At 33.4% G+C, this 14,290-nt stretch overlaps 1 protein-coding gene and 1 long non-coding RNA gene across 5 annotated transcripts in view; one reads left to right on the top strand and one right to left on the bottom strand.

Annotated features, from left to right (window-relative positions):
- The window catches only part of LOC111507440 (coronin-2B), a 67,435-nt gene that overhangs the window by 23,533 nt on the left and 29,612 nt on the right, over positions 1-14,290 (top strand). Inside the window, exons 1-4 of one of the 4 annotated variants that reach the window (XM_023162735.2) lie at positions 3,424-3,443; positions 3,510-3,591; positions 9,885-10,082; positions 13,427-13,543. In XM_023162735.2, coding sequence (XP_023018503.2) covers positions 3,547-3,591; positions 9,885-10,082; positions 13,427-13,543 — 360 coding nt within the window. In that variant the 5' untranslated portion in view covers positions 3,424-3,443; positions 3,510-3,546. Of the gene's footprint in view, positions 1-3,423; positions 3,444-3,509; positions 3,592-6,874; positions 7,074-9,884; positions 10,083-13,426; positions 13,544-14,290 lie in introns of those variants that run through there. The other 3 variants (XM_023162733.2, XM_023162736.2, XM_074185994.1) reach the window with 3 other exon arrangements.
- LOC141487210 (uncharacterized) lies at positions 4,960-6,205 on the bottom strand. Its single transcript, XR_012468263.1, has 2 exons — positions 6,034-6,205; positions 4,960-5,924 (listed from the first exon to the last, which is right to left on the bottom strand). It is a non-coding gene; the product is annotated as an uncharacterized lncRNA (long non-coding RNA).

Below are 14,290 nucleotides of genomic sequence, written 5' to 3' on the forward strand. Positions count from 1 at the left end.
TATGCATCCAACTGTTAACTACGAACTCCCTTATATAAAGTACTGTTCCCGAGTGGAGAGGACTGGATTCTCCGGGAGAAGGAAATATTGAGAGCAGATAGTTGTTGGTTCACAGATGGATCTAAAACACCATCCGGTTCTGGTGGAGGTGTTTATAGTCGCAGACCCAGGAAAGAGATATCTACCTGCCTAGGAACCTATGCGACTGTATTTCAAGCGGAAATTTACGCTATTGAATTGTGTGCAAAGAGATTGGAAGGATCCAACCTCAGACACAAGTCAATAATAATATTCTCAGACAGTCAAGCGGTGTTGGAAGCTCTTGGTTCCTACCGAGGAACGTCTAAATTGGTAGCAAATTGCCAAAACGACTCTCCACGATAGGAAGACTTAACAGATTGTCTCTGGTCTGGATTCCTGACCATACTGGCCTGGAAGGCAATGAGGCTGCTTACTCCCTTGCAAAGGAGGGTGCTGCAAGCAGCGGACCAGAACCTGTCATTGGCATCGCTTTAGGCTTTGCCATTGAACACCTGGATGGCAAGAAGATTTCTGGACTTATAGCAGAATCATCCAGGATTGGCTCACTCCAAGGCGTTTATTCACTCTTCGAAGCGTGATACCAAATAGTTGTTGGACTACAGTAGGGATGAACTACGATGTCTAACAGGCCTTCTTACAGGTCACTGTTATTTGAATCATCATATGCAGAGACTCGGAGTGTAGGAAGACAGTGTGTGTCGCATCTGTTTGTAGAGTTCGGCAGAGCCTTACTCTTACCATCTGACCCGAAGGACAACCCACCATACAAACTAATCGGCTTCGTTAAGAAGCTGGGTTTATTTGGTAGAGTGTGAATAGGTGTGAGCCACAATAAACCCTTGAATGTTGCGGTGGAGGGTCGAATAGACCCACTCACTTTAGACCTAACCTTACCTATCACAATTTTGAAATTATTAATCAGAATTTTGAAATTGATGGTTACATGGAAATATACAGATGAAATGAACAAAAATTGAAGAAACATTCTTTTAAGTCATCTATTGAGGTTCTAAGTCAGTTGATGGGTAGAGAAATAGAGAAAAAATAATTTAGGACTTGAAAACATGTTTGAAAGGTATCAAATGACCCTCTATACATTTAGCATAGGTTTGCGGTCTATTTCATCCAAATTTCTATGAACGTTTGAAAATGTTTCTCGTATTTCATAATCACCTGGTTTCCACTGTGTTACTAAGCAAATCGCATACATGTAATGCATTTTGCAAACATAATAATTCGTATAATGGACCATGTTTTTTAAACGAGATTGTTCATTTTAATGACTCAAATACGTGGCGACTGGATATGAAACAGACAAAACTGTTTCGACACCTCAGAATCTGCTTCTCATCAACTACGGTTGGGGCAATATAAGAATACACATGCGTCATCAACAAAATACGCGCATTTCATTAGTTCGGACTTCCATTGTCTAATATGATATAAATTGATTTGAAATCCCTGAAAGAATCTGTAAAAAATTAAAAAGATTAGCTGTCCCTATTTCTCGAATTTGAAGCCGCGATTTTTGGAATTTCTTCCTGACGTTTTGGAGGTTTTTACATCTTGAATTCAATTCCTATAATTGGATATTACGGCTGCGTAAAGCGTATTTATGTTGATTGAGGTAGTTTGGTATGATAATACCTGTACCTGGAGTAGATAAATTGCGTGAAGCGTGTTTATGTTGACTTACGTAGTCTGGTGTGATAATACCTGTACCTGGATTTGGTAAATTGTCAATAACATTCGTCGACCCTTTTCTACCTCTCGTCATGTTGATTTCTATTCTTGAACTTCTTAGAATGGGATTCTATATTCGGTTGAGGTTCAGAGCTTCTTCTTTTCTGTTGAAATTATCACTGTGTTTGTGGATCTCTTTTGTCTCCCATACCAGTCCGCTATGGTATACCTGGTTGGGGGCAATGGATTTCGTGTTTTCAAACAGAATCTTGTGGTTTCTTTCACCGAGTACTTGTTCCGCCACAGCCGACTTGCCTGCTTAGCCTAGTATTCAGTTTCTTTCATGCTCCTTCAACCTCGTTCCCATGGATTTTTTCAACACGCTTTAATTAGCTTCACCTATATGTATGTATGTTTGTTTGTTTGTAACTCCAGAATTATCGACATTATTGCTTGATCTATTCGCGGGCAGATAACGCTGTACGTAACCTTGTTGATATAATTCGAAGTCACTTTACATGTATTTCTTCATTTGAAAAAAGTATATTATTATTATTTTATCACGCCTTCATTAGCTTCACCTGTATGTATGTATGTATGTTTGCTTGTTTGTAACTCTCCTTTTCATTTCATATTTATTCCCGTTTGAAAGCTCGGGATCTGTATTTGACAGAATTATCGACATTATGCTTGATCTATTCGCGGGCAGAATAATATCAATGGTCATTTTTCTAAATATACGGCTGGTTGATCCCAAAATTTAGATAAAATAAATACAGTTTAAAAAAACTAAAAAACACGCTTTTACAGCATACGAAACTAAAAAATGAAAAATAAAATAGTTTATAAAAACTAAAAAACACGCTTTTAAAGAACATCGAACTGAAAAGTTAAAAATATTTTTTTTCGAATAAGCTTAAAACAATAACGAACGAAAAATACTAGTATTGTTGTGAAAAAAGCGTGAGCGCTTTGTGCCATATTTTTTGTATATCAACCGCCCGTCGCTTTTTTCACAATAATACTAGTTTTTTTCGTTTGTTATTGTTTTGAGCTTATTTAAAAAAAATATTTTAAACTTTTTAGTTCGATGTTCTTTAAAGCGTGTTTTAGTTTTTTCAAACTATATTTATTTTGTGGTTCCGATATATACCTTCCCATAAGTGCACGATATGCGATATACCCCAGCTGCTGATAGTGGGTCTCTTTTGCCTTCAGCCGACCTGAGGCTTGGTAAGAACAAAGCCTCAGGTCAGCTTCACTTAAAAAGGATTCATTACATCCCGCAAGAATAAAAAAATTGAAATATACAGCCGGAAAATGCCTTTTGGTGTCTAGAGGATGTGTAAAGTTTCACAAAGGGTGATACTAGCGTTGATATAAAAAATATTTTTCATGAAACTTCAGTAATTCAAAAGGTAAAACATGGACATACACGTTTGTGTTGAGTTTTTTTAAATCGACCCAAAAATAACATTAAATATTATGTTGGATGTTAAAAAACATCCCATTTACTCAGCTTTCATATCGATTTTTATATTTACTTACACGATAATTTGAAATTGAATAGATATTTTGTACGTTTGTTATGCGCACCTATTCCCCCCAATAGTAGTCCGTTATGAGAGGGAAAATCTTTCAGCATTGCTTGTTATCTTGTTATCTATTTTATCTGTAGCTACTGTTGCCAATCACTTTGTTAGTGTTCGCTCTCTATTGTATGTTGACTATTATTTTATGTTGAATTTGTTTTGCTTGTGTTGTTATTCATTATTTGTTTTCAGTATTATTTTATGAAATAGTGCATGCAACTTCTTACGAATGGGGCTTCTAAAGGATACCAGGGATATGAAGGATAACTCGCAGGTAAGAATATTTTAGATATTATTTTCTAATTTATATTCACGTCTATTTCAATTTTATGCAGAATTAGAAGTGAAATTATCACACGCCAGCTGTTAGTAAACGAGTGCAATCCCCGCAAATGAGTAAATTCAAACAGATTTTGCATGTAGAATTTCTATACTATACTATAATCAAACATCATCATGAAACATATTTCAATACGGTGAACGTAGATAAAACTGATTTGAAAACTACTAGTTTTCAGTTTATACGTTGTTTGTTCAACCGCTTATAAATATCAGCAACATTATAATCACGTCCAGAAACAGTATGATTTCAGGGTCAACCTTCATACCAGGCGTTAATTATAACGAGCAATACATAATATTTAAAATTATTTTTAGCAGAAGTGACAAAAAATATATCTAGTATAATTGTTAATAAGATTTTAAGTAATCAGTCACTGAGATTACCACTGAAACTGATCCTTCCTTGAAATTGAAAAGAAATTCTCGCAACAAAGCTTGAAACAATACGAATCGATATAAAATTATTAAGATTATAAAATGAATAATTATAAAGTGGCTAGTAATAACAGCGAAGTAACCATAACTCGTTTCGAGTTGCGGAAAATGAATGAAATACATGTAACAAATAAAGATTTAGTTGGTTGAAACATAGGTACCTGCTATTAAAATTTATCACTGCTCAAAAGGTATTTATTGTAATTTCTAGGTATACATTTTTAAAATAATTGAATACCATTTATTTTTCATACATTATATAAGAGAGCTTCTCCAAGACTTCATGGTAATTTTTTACAAATAAAAATGTATCTATCTCAGGAATGAAATGTATTTTCATATTCAAACATAATTGAACAGTGAACAGCCTTGAAAACGCCCGAAGAACCTATTGAATAGTCAAACTGTTTTGTGGAAATTCCACAAAAAAAAATTAGATACGTTTATCATGACTTTTTATCAAGTATCGATCAATTCCATCAAGTGTATTGAAAAATTATAACAAATATTATTAATAACCTTTTGTAAACTTTTTCATTCGTGAAAAAATGGCGCTTTGAATATGCAATTACTAAAAACTAAAGTTTAAATTGAATAATGTAACATTTGCCAGTTGTTCTTGAACGACTTAAGAGGGTTATGAATGAAAAACGCATTACTTACTCTTCTCTTCATTCATGATATTTTCTTTTGAGAATGAGTATTTTTGTCTACCTACCCAGGTAGGTTAAGCCTGTATTTACATGATTTTATGGGTCTGCCACTGTTACCTTCGAGTAATTTACCACAAATATATTGTTACGAGCGCTTGGGAAATGGTTAAAAGTATTAAAAACAGGCTTGTGTCGAATGATATTTCTCGATATACATTAATCAAATAGTAATTATATTTAAAAATAAAAAATACATAAAATATAATAGTAAACAATGTAATAAAATTGAAATGTTCTATTGTACGTCGAAAAAATCAGATTAGGAAGAAGAGTAGTTTGACTGTATTATTAATGGTTCATTGATTTCATCGAGAGGTAATGTGGTCCAATTCCCAATTTCTTTTTCCTTATCCGAGCATTTTCAAATACTTTTTCAACATCATTCAACTTAAGCGATGTATTTTTTCGAGCGCCATCCCTTTTACTAGCTCTATCGGATTCAATTTATAACGATAAGGAGGAAGTCGCTATACAGTTATCATCAAGGTCAAGGTCATCGATTACATATTTTTTAAACTTATGTAACGTATGTCATTATCGCGCCAACTTTTTGTTGACAGTTTCTCTTGTAACCGAAAATGGTAGCTCACATTGTCCAATTACAATAACAGAGTATCCCAAATCCAGCATTTTCCGGAACCCATTCTTCAACGTCAGCAGTTATGTCTTCTTAGTAGATAGTCTCCACGTCGTTAAAAAACGAAAGTTAGGCCACCTTTAACGAATCCTTCATAACTCCCTATATTCGTGATTGAAGGCGACGCCATTTTGCCGAGGGTGCAGTAAAACTATGGAGGCTTTATCCTCCATAAGTAAAACCTTAAAACCTGCTGATCTTCCTGACACTGACTGCGGATTTCTGCATCTTGGTCATTTCGTGTTACATTGAAAACCCCCTCTTTCGAATAAGTCTTTCATCTCGTAACTATTTCGTCATGTGCTCTCAATTTATTTCAACAGTTCCCAGGAATAAAGAAAAATGTCGCTGATCTCCCGCTGCTTATTCCTCCACAGAAGTTACCCCAGATTGTATTTGTGCAAGAGATGAAACCGTATGACGAGTGTCATCCCTCTCGCTTGGTTCGGATTCATCGAAAGACGACACAACGTTGAGAGCCTGCAGTAAAAAAAAATATCACCTGATTTTGTTAAAATTTTCGTGATAAATATCGAGTGATGTGAAAAATGGAGACATTTTTATACTATTGCTCAAGCATAATATGTACTTAGGTATCGAGTAATACTCAGGGAAAATTGGATTACTCAGAATTGAGATCTTACTCCTACACAGTTTTGTCATATAATAGTGAATCACTTATCCAAACTCTTCTGTTTTCTCTGATTAAGAGGAATTTCGTACAAATTCTGTAACATCGATCTCTATTCAAAGGCACAAAATCAAATACTGATTAAGCTGGGCAGACGAGCGCTAAGTACGAATCATATAAAAACGTTTGTAGTTTTTATATCCGAAATTTGTGCTGCACTATCAACTACCAAAGGAAGAAGGAAATGTAAAAAATAATAACTTTCTTCACATCTACTGAAGAAATACACGGGGATATGTTTAAAATGTTATAAACTACTTTTTATCCTTGAGGAAGCTATTGTATAGCGAAACACGTGTCGCGGTTTTTGTAAAACCCTTTATAGTGATGAACTCTGTATATTCAGTTATTCGTACCTACAAATCAAAATGGAATAAGAATTTGCCTTAGTTATTGGCATCCATTCCAATTATTTCAAGAATGTCACAGTTTTGCTTTAATAAGAATGTCATGCTCGAATATCTTGAATAATGTAAGCCTGTTGGGAGAGATGACCCCATATTAAAGATAATTACAACATATTTACTCAGTATTCCAGTAGTGTTCATTTAACGCTATAATTTTAAAAGAGTAGTAATATTAAAGTTGACGACTGAGTCATATATATGTCGCGAAGAGTTGAGGAAATATTAGAAACTGCAGTTCAAAACATTTCACTTCGACCCGCATTGGATCAATATTAGATTTTCGTATAAAATTCAAGATTACGATTATCTGTTTAAATGAAAGTGATTAGATAACTCCGAACTGATGCCATCTCCTTATATGCAATATGAATTACCTGTTTCAATGCATATTTTAGTTTGGAGCATCCAGCGTTAAATAATTAGTTTAAGTTATTAATATATGTCACGTCACAGTGTTTTGATCAAGTGTAATTTCATATAAATATTCCAAGTGAAATCTAGTGAATGCTACTCTAGTTGATTATGTCGAAGGTAAATTCAGTTGTCTATGTTTCACGTTAGATATGAACGAGCGCAGAGTAAACTTGATAAAATTCAAAATTGCGACGCTTCTAATAAAGATGATGTCATGAATTGTTTTGATACTATGAAATAAAATTGTTGATGACTTGCGATATAATTTTTCACATCGGGGTTCTTCGAGTGTCTTAATTCATTATACTATTATTCAGCAATTGTTTGTTTTGGTTCATTTATTTTTTTATCAAATTGTACCTCTGCTTGTAACTATAATAATCGTTAATAGTTAAAGTCCATATCCCGTCACATACTATATTATGGATCTGGCCGATACTTGATTGAAAATTACATTATAATAACGTAATAAATAAATTTATAATAGAATATAAAAATACCAGCTCAATTTCGGTAGTAGTCTACTGGTAGTAAAACAAAAATTTAGTCCCAAAAGACTGAAAATATTCTGATTTCCTTTCTGAAACGTCGTTTTTAATAATAAATAATCGATTTAATTTGAATGAAGAAAAGATAATTGAAATTTTTTATGTGTTTGCCACTTTTATTTGTAACTAACGTTACTGCAGTTTCGTCCTATAAGGATATTTTCAAACTTATACATTAAACTAACAATGATTGATTACATTAGGCCTTATATGTAATCAATCATTGTTAGTTTAATGTATAAGTTTGAAAATTTCCTTAAAGGACGAAACTGCAGTAACGTTACTTACAAATAAAAGTTGTAAAAAACATAGAAATTTTCAATTCTCTTTTCTTCATTATGATTTCCTACCACGTAGTAACGGCTACATCCATCAATTTATTGATTTTATTTTATATCTTGTGAAACCGAAGTAGTCGTTATAATAAATAACTTTGATTCTGCAATATTCCGAAATAAGGAAGATGCCAAAATTTGTGTCAATATTCAACACATGTTCACTGAGCTAAATATTTTCTCCAAATAGATTTTGAATTGTGTGTCCTACGATATTATGTCCGGTTCTTTCATCTTTATTTTACTGAAAACTGATGCATGGATTTTAGTTCCATAAATTATATTTGGTCACCCTAAACCGAAATTTCCTCCAAATCCTCATTAAGATATTAAACTTTTTGTTGTCACTGAAGATGTGCATCGGCATCTGATGTTCAGGCATCTAAATGCGGTCGTTAGTAAAGCAAAATTTTGGATTTCTAATATTTTTCAAAATAATTTACGATAGAAAAATGATTGGAATAGGGCTCCCTGGGGAACTCCAACGTTGGTAAAGGTATGTGATAGAGAACCATCAATGATTACTTGTACCCATAATACATTTTAGGGAAATGGGGAGCCACAAAAAAGACGATTCAAGTTCGATATTCAATTAGTGTCTACACCGTCTTGGAAGTCAAAGTCAGTCTTGGAAATAACAAGCGCAATAACCGAAGGCTATCCTTGTTTCTCAATTGCACCGATCTAGAAGTAGATCGATGCAAGAAGTACCTGATAGTGAAGCAACTGGTCTATTGTCTTCGAGCGGTCTTCCAAGAAGGAATGAACTCTTTTTTGAAAAGCAGATCATAGAATGTACAAAAGAGTTCGTTTGCACATTTCTTAAGTACTACATGGGCAGATACGAGAGACATCTGTGTAGTACCGTTTGTGAACCTCGAGGTGGTCTCGAGGAGCCCACAATCTATCTATTAACAATTTATACGTTAAACTTTGATGTCTGATATTTAATGTAGTCAGAAGAGAAATGTCTAGCCTCATAGTTATTTGAAAGCACAACATTGATTGAATGAATTATCATTTGGAAAAAATCTCTAGGAATTTTTTTTGTTTTTCAAATACATTCAAAATTGTGTCATCAATGACTGTAATCGTTTTTCAAGATACACACACGCCAAATTTGAGATTCCATAACTTTATTGCTTTCGACTTTTTTTCTAAATTATATTGCCTTGCCTTGAACGACTACCTTAAATGAAATCAGAGGAAATACAGGCCTACAGTATTTTCAAGCCTCTTTTCAAATCCACGTATTTCCAATTTCTACAAAAATTGCAATCCAAGTAAAGGCGATCTTCCCTTACGAAGACGAAGGGATCCACAGACGACTCAATTCACGGTTCGTTGACAGCCGAATGAAATTCTTCCTTTGTATTTCTCTGCAGCTTTCACTACAAGACAACTTGTAACCAGAGCCCAGCCTAGCGCAACTGATGAAACCTATGACGGGTCGAAACAAAGTTATCTGGCGTTTCAATATTTTTTCTTACTTACTTCAATAAATACTTTCCTCGGAAATCAGTTGCGTGACTACCTGGCAAGCAGATGTGAGCATGTTTGTTAGGTAATAAATTATATTTGATAAAAAATATGTCTCATCAAGTTATCTGATGGGTGAAGGTCGATCTCCCACTAGTTCTTAGACTATCAGTATTTTACAAAATTTCCTATTATCGAAAGAACATTTCAAGACTGCAGAAATGTCTATACTGATATTCTGAGTAGAGAAAAGAATAAATACCATGAGCAGAGAATAACTAATTCAAAAAATGAAAAAAAACAACTTGACAAATAATTACTAAAATTACTGGGAATAAATGGAAGCAACATATACAGACACCCTATGATGATCAAATTTCCTGATGACAGGAACAGACACATTTGTCTCAGTCAATTAGTTTTCCTGAGTTAACAGGAATCGCCAACGTCTCAAACAGTTAAAAAGCTGATTGTCCACTACTGTTGAATTTTCTGAGAAAATTTTGAACATAACATCTCATTCAAGAATATACATCAGTGATTATTCTTATGTTCCTTTCTTTCAGCTGTGGTTTCGTGGAGTGAGAAGCTCAAAGTTTCGCCACGTATATGGCGAATCGGCAAAAAGGGAAAAATGTTATGATAACATTCAAATCACCAAGAATGCACACGATTCCCAATTCTGCGCTGTCAATCCGAAATTCATAGCCATTGTTACCGAAGTTGCTGGAGGCGGGGCGTTCATCGTAATTCCTATTAATTGTGTAAGTATTTTCATTCTTAAATATAATAAAATATTATTTTATTATTATTACGAATTTAGAAAAATTATAGCACCTGCAATGGATATTTATAAACGTTTTCAAAGAGAATTGCTGAAAGTTAGTAATATAACATTAAATATAGTAGTGTTTTGCTTGGAATTTTTTCACTTGTTTCTTTTATTATGATCTTTTTTCTGCAACTGCCTCTAACATTTGCGAAAGCGATGTGTCAGTGGCGAGGTAAGATGTATATCGTTCTAACTCATGTTGGATACCCAAGCTATTACAAATGAGTTCTTTAATTGAGCACCAACCTAGCCTGATCAATGCGTCGTTGTTCAAAATATACTTTGAATTTCTTTTTGAACCAGAGTGTTCCTTCTGTGGATGATTTCAGTTTCGGTCTATGTTTGGTCCAAACATTCTAAGATGTTCCCGATTTGCAAATTTCTCTTTACTGGGCGTTCCTCGTGTACTCATCAATTTCTTACATTCATCGATATAGTAGGACTTGCCTCTTTCAGATGATATCCGGTAATACTTAACTGTTGGAATTGTTCTCATTTGGTGACTTGGTTGTTGTGATGCTGCTACGGATGTTGTGCCCGGATCTGAAGAAGGTCCTGATGTAGTATTTAGACCCAATTCTTATTCGCTCTAACAGTCTTGTGACTCAATGAAGCGATAGCCCTGGTTGTGACGGGTTCTTTTCCTTGCGTGACTCGTGCCATCTTCTGGCTTATATTTTTTCTGCTAACTTTTTGTAGTAACCATTCCGTTGAAGGTTTTCCCTGAACTCACTATTATAGTTATTGTGATTTTCACTATAATATATTTAATTGCCGCTCTTAGCTCTACAACTTGAAACCATTTTATACTCCAAAAACATAAGCTATCACTTATGCTTCAATTAGATAATGCTGATATAATACTTAATTCACTAGTAAAAATAGGTCAATAAATTAATCATTATTGCATAGTAATTATTCTGAAAGGACTAAGTATGGTCCTCTGGTATGAAATGCAGTTTTGTAAACCTATTTTGATGAAAATCACAATAAATTATACTCGTATCAGAAAGATTCCTTTCTTGTTTCAAAGTCAGAATTCACGATTTTTTGGTGGTAGGATTCAGGTACTATATCGTGTACTTGTATGTATATTATTGATATTTTACTATTCTATGTCATGTCACAATGTTGGCTTTACAAATTAGCGTTCTCATATTTTCATAGACAAAGAAAGTTCCGAACCCCTAATATTCATTTGTACTTATGCTTCAATAACAACTTGCACTCAAACAGTTATTTGTTAACATCGAATTGCTATCTGACACGAAATTCATTTAATTACGCATTCTATAATTTATATATCTTGTTCAAAGCCGATGGAATAGTCTTCCGCATTCACGATTTTTTTCAGTAGTTTCTAAGACACTATATGTAATGGAGATTTACATCTACAGCTTCAATATCCTTGTAGATTGACCAATTTCCAACAGAGTTTTCTCTCATAATGTTGGGTTTCTGAGAGGATAAAAAATCTCTCTCGAAAATTCCTTGCATTAATAACACCATTTTTTTCAATTATAGTCTCTCATCGTCAATTGCAACACCAACATATTAACCAATAATATAATCTGTTATATGTAACACCAGGATATTATATAGGTTAATCTAGTTCTTCTCGTATCAAGAAAAGCCACCTCTATTTTATAGAATCGGTGAATTTTTGTAGTTTGTTTCTTTCATCAAATCTTGGGGCTTCTAGAAACATTAATTTTCCCACGTTTATTGGGCGGAAGTATTCTTTTTTGTTTTCATAGAATAACGCACTCCTCAAAGTCTGGTACTCCACAATTGACATCCAAAGAACTGACTAGACAACTAGACATGCGTCTAAGTGCCCTTTCACATAATATATGAATCTCCTCAGTTGGTTCATCACTAAAATGTGAAGGATGATGCAGACGAGTACCGTGGTGGTACAAAGAGTTGTCAAATAATTCTATCAAATAATAAAATAGTGGAATTATGTTCGAAAAAACGATTCACTTACACACGATGGCGTAGATGGAATTTAACTGAATTCCGAGTTCAAAATCTGAATTTAACAATAATTCAATATTGAATCGGAATTTGGCGATGATAATTTGGTAAACTCCGACTTCAATTCCGGAATTTTGTTAAAGTTCGAGTTCAAACTCCGAATTTTATCAAAGTCCGACTTTAAACTCGGAATTTAGTTTTTTTTTTTTTCAAAATTAATTGTGACCCTTCGTACTTACATGACCACAAAAAATTAAACAAAAATTGATCAATTCATCAATATGCAATAATTTTGAGAATAAGTCCACGTCATTCTACAATTTTCTTTAATTCGTGCAGGTGTTTTTTTTAAATATGAGTATATTGATCTGAAAAAGCAATCGCTTGCCTTACTAATCAATGGAATGGCACTGGCATGCACAAGTTGTACAAAATTCCTTGGCGTTCATGTAGACAACTGTTTGAAGTGGTCTGACCATATCACAGTTGTTTGTAAAAAAATCAATCAAGGGTATTATGCAATCTCAAGAATTAAGAATTGTATGCCTTTACGCGCCATTTTAGATGTATATTACAGTCTGGTCTATAGCCATCTAAGTTATAATGTGATCCTATGGGGAAACAGTGTTGACAAAGATAGGGTTTTCATTGCTCAAAAAAAAGTTGTTAGGAAATTACTAGGCATCCCTTGGAGGGAATCATGCAAGACATTTTTCATTAGTCATCAAATTTTAACCTTTCCCTGCATCTATATCTTTAAAATACTTTTATATGTTCGCGAATGTATAACAGACTGTACTAAGAACTCATTCTTTCATAGCTACCCAACTCGATATGCAGAGGAGTTGAGCATTCCTAAACATAAAACTATAAAATTCGAACATTCTCCCAAATATATGGGAATAAAATTATTCAATCGGTTACCAGACCATTTCAAACAGATGAACACTGTAGCATTTAAAAAAGCAGTTAAAACATTGCTTCTTTCTAAGGCCTACTATAGTATTGGCGAATTTCTCTCGGACCATCTCGACTGAATGGGTTCATGCGGCTTTGGCATGACATATTCAATTTTTATAACTACAATTGTTTTAATTTTTGTAATTCTGACTTTGTTGTATAAATTTTTATTGTATTATCTTTATCTACTGATCTACAATTTTATCGTTTGATGTGATTTTTATGTGCTTAATACTGACCTATCCTATACTTTTGTCAACGTCTTTGAGGTTGAATAAATATTATTATTATTATTATTATTATTATTATAGTAACTCACTTCATTTTAAATTTTAGACTGGTAGATTAGACTTTAATGCAAGTAAAGTCACTGGCCATTCGGGTCCTATCCTAGATATTAAATGGAATCCTTTCAATGACAATGTTATTGCTTCTTGTGCCGACGATTGCACGGTAAGTGAATATTTTTATTATCTTATTTTAACATTGGTTTCATTAAAGTTTGATATCTTCAAAGTTAATTTACCAAGATTTTTCATACTGTTTGTGGGGACTTTAATACTTTACTGGACATTTTTTTTTCATTTCCCAACCCTTACACTTTTGACATACTTTTTGCGTCATGACAGTTTTAATTTTTTTCAATATACGTGTTCGGATAGTTAAAGGGTTGAGTTATCAGTATAAGTTGAGTATCAGTATAAATAATATGAAAAATCATCGACTGACAGGATCGGTAGTATTCAACAAAGTTAATTTTGTATTGAAAAATTTCAACACTTTCTTTTGATCAAAAAAATTAATGACGAATATTCTTGAAGTATTCATTCATTTAAAGTAACCTAATGTTGATTTAATCGTATGTATGCAATGAAGACCCGATAGCATACTCTTTGTAAAAAATGGCCAGAAAAAGAGTTCTTGTGAATATTGGCCTAAAAATGAGTACTTGTAAATATGTGAATTCGACTAAGACAAACGTTGCCAATTTGAAAACATTTCAATTGTTTGATATTTTTGAGGAAAAAATCTTAAAAAATACAGTTTTTAGAATTCTTGGGATCAGGCTTTTTGGTATGCATTAATATCAGACTAAGTACAAAATGGGACTGCATTCAAACACTAATCAGTAAAATCACCATTACACATTACTAACAGTTTAGATCACCAAACAAAATACTAATTAATTTATCGATTTTC

Source organism: Leptinotarsa decemlineata, unplaced genomic scaffold (assembly GCF_025532065.1).
Source record: "Leptinotarsa decemlineata unplaced genomic scaffold, Ldec_3_MD MMD2_P_RNA_scaffold_2, whole genome shotgun sequence".
NCBI classification, from domain to species: Eukaryota; Metazoa; Arthropoda; class Insecta; order Coleoptera; family Chrysomelidae; genus Leptinotarsa; species Leptinotarsa decemlineata.